Source organism: Chiloscyllium plagiosum, unplaced genomic scaffold (assembly GCF_004010195.1).
Source record: "Chiloscyllium plagiosum isolate BGI_BamShark_2017 unplaced genomic scaffold, ASM401019v2 scaf_13921, whole genome shotgun sequence".
Classification (NCBI taxonomy): Eukaryota; Metazoa; Chordata; class Chondrichthyes; order Orectolobiformes; family Hemiscylliidae; genus Chiloscyllium; species Chiloscyllium plagiosum.
Window position 1 is genome coordinate 1 of NW_025208067.1, and position 7,861 is coordinate 7,861.

At 37.6% G+C, this 7,861-nt stretch overlaps 1 protein-coding gene across 1 annotated transcript; it reads right to left on the bottom strand.

The window, feature by feature from the left end:
* Window positions 1–2,137: 2,137 nt before the first annotated feature.
* Window positions 2,138–7,843, bottom strand: LOC122546665 (suppressor of cytokine signaling 4-like). Its single transcript, XM_043685330.1, has 2 exons — window positions 7,597–7,843; window positions 2,138–4,055 (listed from the first exon to the last, which is right to left on the bottom strand). The coding sequence occupies exon 2, from the start codon at window positions 3,893–3,895 to the stop codon at window positions 2,552–2,554; it is 1,344 nt and encodes a 447-aa protein (XP_043541265.1). The 5' UTR covers window positions 3,896–4,055; window positions 7,597–7,843; the 3' UTR covers window positions 2,138–2,551.
* Window positions 7,844–7,861: the final 18 nt, after the last annotated feature.

The following is a 7,861-nucleotide window of genomic DNA, read 5'->3' on the forward strand; positions in this document are numbered from 1 at the left end:
CTCCCCCACCTTGAGGGAAAAGAATTTTGCAAGTCACCTTATCTATGTGCCTCATGATTTAATAAACCTATATTAAGTCACCCCTCAATCTCCTATGCTCCAGTGAAGAAAGTCCCAGGCTATCCAGCCCATTTTTATCACTCAAACCCTCCATTCTAGACAACATCCTGATAAATATTATCTGAATCCTCTCCAGTCTAATAATATCCTTCCTGTAATGGGACAACCAGAACTCCAGAAAAGGCCTCAACAACATTTTGTACAACTTCAACTTGATGTCCCAAATCCTATATTCAAAAGGTCTGAGTAATGAAGGCAAGTGCGCTAAATTTCTTCTTAACTACCCTGTCTACCTTGCAAATTTCTAAGAATTACATACCTGAATCCCGAGGTCTCTCTGTTCTCCAACACTACGCAGGGCCCTACCATTAACTATATAAGTCCTACCCTTGTTTGTTTTACCAAAATGTAATACCTCACATTTATGGAAATTAAACTCCAACTGCCACTCCCCAGACCATTGACCCAATTGATCAATATCTGTTTGTTATCTTAGATAATCTTCTTCGCTATCCACTGTACCATTAATTTTGGTGTCATCTACAAACTTACTAACCATGTCCCCTTTATTCTCATCTAAATCCTTTATATAAATGACAAACAAAACTGGACATAATACCGATCCCTGGGCAAAACCACTGGTCACAGGTTTCCATTCCTAAAACCAACCCTCTGTCTCCTATCGTAAAGTCAATTTTGTATCCAATTAGCAAGCTCACTCTGAATCCCAAGCGATTTAACTTTACCAATTGCTCTACCATGCGGAACCTTATCAAAGGCTTTACTAAAGTCCAAGTAAACAATGTCTACTGCTCTGGGAGGGCAAATTGCAGCCTTTAAAGTTTATGAGACACAACTTCCCTTGCACAAAATCATGCTATCCCTAGTCAGTTCTTGCTTCTCCAAATGTAAATCCTCTTTCAAATGATCTTTCAAAATCATCTCCAACAATTGAGCCACCATTGATGGCAGACTTATAGGCCTATAGTTCCCAGGTTTGTCCTTCCAACTTTTCTTAAATAAAGGAACAACGTTAGCTACCAAGATCCACAAGTCAGCCTACCCGACCGGTCCATTGTTTCGGCCTGCTGCTGCCCCACTGAACACATCTCCACATACCTCGATACAATCCTATCCCCCCGGTTCAGGAACTCCCCACATACGTTTGGCACACCACCCACGCCCTCCACTTCCTCCAAGACTTTTGTTTCCCTGGACCCGAACACCTGATCTTCACCATAGACATCTGTTTCCATGCTGTACATTTCTATGACTCTATAAATGATTGTGGAGATGTCATTCTGTTTTTGATTCATTTATGCATGGAAGATCTTGTACCGTACAAATATGCCATGTAAAATAACATAACCAGCTATCATCAACTTAATCATGACAACAATTTTTAAACACATGGCATAAAATTTGGGAATCTACATCTAAACAAAAGGTTCACCTATGTGATTCTTTTTGTGGTAATTATGAACTGCTTATTATGTTAATTAATGATGGGACAAAGTTACATTCTGTAATCAATTTCCTGACAACACAAAAGGTAGGTGGCACGATGTACAAGTACACACACCAAGTGATTTTTAACTTTGCCCATGCATAGTCCAACACTGGCACCTCCTCATCATGCATACAAGTACATAGCAGCATAAAAGAATGTTAAAAGAATATGTAAATGAACAAAACTATAAAAATGGATTTCAAAAGAAGTGTGATATGATCCACTCCACAATTGTGTCTGTATCCAAAGTAAACTTGATTATTCTTTCTACAGGTGCTCACTGAGCTGTGGTCTGTTTATAAGATTTACTGCTTTGTTAAAAAAGTGTAATACAGTTCGGCCATGCAAAATCTATTTACGTTTCAGTACATAATGGATATTTGAATTGTTAGCAATATTAGGGACTCTAATAGTACACTTTTTATTTGTAACATTATGTAAAGCAAACGCCAAAGTGCAAAATATCTGTTTGAGGTTTTACTCGTAAAATTAATTTTGAAACTTACATTGCAGCAATCAATGTTACACACTTAAAGCTTCTTATAACTTAGAAAATTTTGGGTTAACAAATATCTTTAAAAGTGTACAAAAAGTGCAAATAAAATTGCAATATATGTGTGAAAAATTTTCAAGACTGGTATGTTTTACATTGAAGATCTTGGCTTCAGAACTGAACTCAGTCTTTAAAATCCATCTCAACACAATGTAAGAGTGCTTTCTAGGCAAATAAGTGTCACAACCTACAGATAAGATGCGCAAATGATTTATCCCATTGGAAAATGTGTATTGGTTTGATTACACTGAAGAATATAAGGAAGAAAATTAATCCGGAATACCTGAATAAAGTCGATGATAATGTTTGAAAGTTAGCAGACTTCAAACAAAACTATAGCATAACAAAACATTGTGTGAGAAAATGTCTTTTTAAGACAAATACTCAATTTGCTCTATGATGTAGAAATGTTCCTGGTGGTCTTAAACTTACTGATTGTCTTTCAGTCCACTACACCATTGTTGTGTGCTGATCTTCAGCATTCTTATTTTTTGTTTGTAATGGTATTCCTTCAAGTAAGCTTTCAATGATGGTGGCACAGGAAGAGCATCAATTCCTTCATAGGTTGTAGAGCTGCAAATTACAGCTCTGCAAAGGCGTTGAAGTGAAAATGGAAAAGTCCTGTTCAATGGAAGTGACAACAATGGTTCAAAGAACATACAAGAATTTGGGTCCCTATAATGTTCCAAAAGGCCGGTTACACTTGGTGCATGAAAAACACAGGGATCGTGGGCATCAAAGCTGAAGTTATGATTCCATTGTTCAATTCTAGCATGGAGAGAGCGGCTGTAACGTCTAAAACTGACAGAGAAGAGATAATCCTCCTGAGCAGAGTCTCTGAGCAAATATGTACCTTCTGGTTTGCCTTCTAATAGAGCCTCAGCTCCATACCTATCCATTACACCCCAGTAACATGGATTATTAATGATCCAAAACAGATCTGGAACTAAGCGGTAGATATAACCAAACTCAGTATGATATTTGTAAAAGGGTGCTAGCCAACTGCAATTATTCTCAAAATTCAGTTTGAAATTATTCTGATTTTCAGAATCTGTGAAAACAGCCATCAGTTCCTCTTCAGAGTCTGAATCATTCAAACAAAATGTTGTGTTATTATCACATGCTAAATCATTTGTTCCTTGCTCCACTTCAGAGTTCTGTTTATGCAAAGTATTTATCTGAGAAATCACTTCAAATGAGAGAATTTGTGCATCTAGAGGTTCTGCCTCTAGTTCAATGCTCATTCTGGATCCTTCTTCTAACTCATGTTCGTCAAATCCCACCTCGGAGCCTTCCCAGATTCCACAGCTTTGAGTTAATGGAATTGTATGCCAATCAATCAAATGCCATTTTTGAGCCAGGTCAGAACCATTAGGAAATGGACAATTATCAACCAGCAGATCACTAATGTGTATTTTACTTTTTGAACTTAAAGCAGAGTTTTTATGGTTATGGACCTTAAGAGGAAAACAATGAGCTACTGCATCCTGAATCTTTTGCTTCAGCGATCGAGTAGAGAGCTTGCGTGAACATGAATCTTCAAGATCTGACACCTGTCCAAGAGAGGTCAATTTTCTCTCCCTTCTTGAAGCAGTTGATGATATCCCAGCAACAGCCCCCACTTGTCCATCCAAAGTAGTCTCCATTTTGGAAGATCGTGAACGCTTCTTCCCACTCCATGTATAACCATCCCTACGATCAACACTTTTCACTTGGTTGACCTTAGGTTTTACATCCACGTTTTGAGATGCCACACCTTTTTGTTGTGACATTTTTTAAATAACAATGAAACAGTTGAAAATTGACATGCAAATCAGTTAATTCAGGATCTATGTAGTTCTTTGAATAACTTAACGATTTCTCTGGTTTACACTGGAGTTATTTCATCCGGCAGCTGCACACACAATTCCACTGTGCTTCAATTGAAAACATCTGCAAAAACAAAAACAATGAGAACTTCACTCTTAAGTAATAACATGGAAATATGAATGGTTCTCAGGTCAACTTGATTTAACTTTCCCTCCACAAACACAGTCCTCCTACCTCTAGAAATACAAGCCCCAGAACACACTGAAAACTTGGTCTTCCTTCAATTCTGCTATTTAGTGCATCTCTCTTTGCTAATGCCCAATCCTTAGCTGCTACACCTTCAACTGTACAAGGTTTAATCTGAGTAATTCTCACTGAACTGCTCCACCTCAAAGACACTCCTCAAAAAAATTTTAGTCAGTCTTGATGGTACATAAGGTGCGACATAAAAACAATTTGCAACTGTTCAATGTACAATCTAAGCTAATGCTACTACCCATCTTTTGCATCTACCGGAAAGGACTCATGACGCATCTGAAAGACAAAATATTTATCCCTCCCTCTATATTAAGAGAAACAATCAGACTAGATTCTGTACTCAAGCTTCTGTTGTGGGGCTTGAACCCATGATCTTTGACTAAAAGGCAATAGTGCTACCAGTGAATCAAGCTGGCACTAAATAATAAATTGATAAAGTGTTTTAATAAATAATATTCAAATAAACTACAATAAATAGATAACAGAAACGAAAATATCACAGCTTGAATGATATTCATGCTCTCAACATTCTACTCCAATGATTTTAGCTGTGCTTTTGTCTGAATATGCTGTGTAGAGGTAATGCACTTGATAACCAGTGTCGCTATTAATAACAGGAAGATCAAAAATTTTCAAGATAAAGCAGGTAGATCATAGAATTGGTGAATACCAGAACAAAAATCAGATGGATTCTGTAACATAACACAAAGTTTTCTATCACATTATCATCCACTTGAAGATGAAAACTTCACACTGTAATTCATAGCATTTAGAAATAAAAGCACCTCAACAGCGACCTTAAAGATTCACAACTTTTATGTATTCAAGACCTGAACTTGCAATCCTTAAAATTTAAACTGGCCAGTCATTTGTGACATCACCACCTGGCTGATATTCCATTTCTAAAGCTTAATCCAGGTGAAGTACCAAATGTATTTCATGAATATTTCTACTCATAAACTTAGCTGTGTCACATGCAAGTCAACTCATTTTGGGATAAATTATGAGAAGCTACAAGATTAAGAGGTGAATTGATCAAAGTTTTGAAGATATTGAAGAAAACAGAAAGGGTAGATAGAAAGAAAGAAACAAACAAACTGTTAGTTAAGGAGTATAGCACTGAATAATAATCAAAAGATTGGGAACTAAATGAAGTATCACTTCTTCATGATAGAAATTTGGAACTCGTATCCACAAATGGTAACTGACTGCAGATCAATTATTAAATTTACAACTGAGATTGCTAGATCCCTGTTAGCCAAAGGTATCAATGGTTATGGGTAAAAGCTGATAGATAAAGTAAGATTACAGATCAGCCGTGATTACTGAATGGTAGAACATGCTTAGGAGCCTAAATGTTCTGTTCCTGATCATCTGATTATGCAAATCTTCACAAACTACTTATGCTCCACAATGCACAATAGCTGCAACAAGTTGATTACTGATTTTATAAAACTGCTATGGAAATGATTATTTTTAGTGGTTATCTTTGCAATAGATTTTGTAAAAATATTAAACAAATGGGATACCAATTTAAAAAAAATATACATTTTAAATAGAAGGTATAGCATTCCCATTGCTTTGAGCAGGCCTACCAGCAGGTTGAGAACTTTGCACTATTCCCATACACCTTATGTTATAGGTATAGATACAAACATGCCAGACATGAAAAACTGTTTATCATGTCTGACCAGTTGACCGTTTAACATTGTAAGAGATCATTTTATAAAATAAAGCATAAACCAAACATGTCTTTGACTTTAAAAACTAAATTTGGTTATTAAAATAAAGAATACTGCAATGATTCCTGTAAACCCAAAATAATATAGTCAGCATTCAGTGTTAACTGTAAATGTCATGCGATTATACTATTTATGACTGTTTTGGTATATGATCAGAAAATCCTCAGGCTCCTATCCATGTTGTGAAACTTGAAAAGGTTCAGCAAAGGTTTACAAGGATGTTGCCAGGATTGGAGGGTTTGAGCTACACTGAGAGGCTGGGGCTGTCTTCCCTGGAACATCAGAGGCTAAGGGGTGACCTTATAGAGGTTTATAAAATCATGAGGGGCACGGATAGGACAAAAAGGCAAGGTCTTTTCCCTGGGGTGGGGGAGTCCAGAACTGGAGGGTATAATTGTAGGGCGAGATGGAAAAAATTTAAAAGGGACCTAATGGGCAACTTTTTCATGCAGAGGGTGGTGCATGTATGGAATGAGCTGCCAGACAAGGTGGTGGAATTTGGTAGAATTACAACGTTTAAAAGCATCTGAATGGGGAGACGAATAGGAAGGGTTTAGAGGGATATGGGTCAAGTGCTGGGAAATGGGACTAGATTCGTTTAGGATATCTGGTCGGCATGGACGAGTTGGACTGTTTCCAAAGGGGCTGTACACCCCTATGACTCTATTACAAAGTAAATAATACTCAAATTTACACATGGCAGAAACTAAGGAAAAAAAAGCACCATACATCTTAAGTGCTTCCATACTGGCAATAGATTGAACAGACTTTGGATTGGATTTCAATTTGATAAAAAGTCTACCATGCTAGATTAGTCAGAAACAATAATAAAGCCAAACATTTCTCAGCAATTCCATGGATATCTGAATGTTGAAACTGATGAACTGTTGACCTTTCTATTGGATGGCTAAGATAGACAGGTGAATTTATGTTGGATACAGACAAAGGCCTCATTCATTTTACATAGTACTTAAATCCTAGTTTCCTGAAGTGTAAAGTAGATGAAGTTACACCAATAATTTCACATAGAGGTGGTGAAGTCTGGCAACTGGGCATTCGACAAGTTATTGTACTTACACTGCTAGGGAAGTACAGGATATTGCCAGGAATGGAAGGTTTGAGTTTATAGAAACTTATAAAATTGTGAGGGGTACAGACAAGAGAATGGCAGGTGTGTTTTCCTTAGGATGGAGGATGTCAGGACTGGACCAAATTTTAACGTGAGAGGAGAAAGTTTTAAAAAAGATGAGGGACAACTTTTTCATACAGAGTGGTTTGTGTGTGAAATGAACTTCCAGAGGAAATGGTGGATGTGAGTACAGTTACAATGTTTAAAAGACATTTGGATAAGTACATGAATAAGAAATGTTTGGAGGGATATGGGCCAAGCTCAGGCAGGTGGGTTTAGTTTAGTTTGGAATTATGGTCAGCATGGATTGGCTGGACCAATGGGTCTGTTCCCCTGCTCTATTACTCTATAACTGATTAAGTAAAAATGGGCAGCATCCACTTATATTAATGACTTTTTAGGGAGCACCAGTTCCATTATATTTTCTTTACAGATCTAACTCAACACCAAGAGACGTAGACCTATGAAAAAAACCACAGTGTATTACTCTTCATCTGTGGATGAGTTAGAACAACGTTTTATTTAGATAACTTACACGTTTGAAATGGAAAAGAGAACGCGAGGATTCCACTCAGTATTCATACAATTGCAGTAACATGGTGCTGAGTCAAGGATGATTATGTTAGGTGAGGCCGGGTTGGGTTTGGGAAGGGAGTGATTGATGCTAGGCTGGGTTTTGGGGGAGGGCAGGGTCAGGCGAGGCTAGGCTAGGGTTGCGGAGCGGGTAGAGATGTGCGTGTCAGCCCACAGTGTGCTGACAAACTGACAGTTATGTGTCTCTAGACAGTTACCTCTGCCAG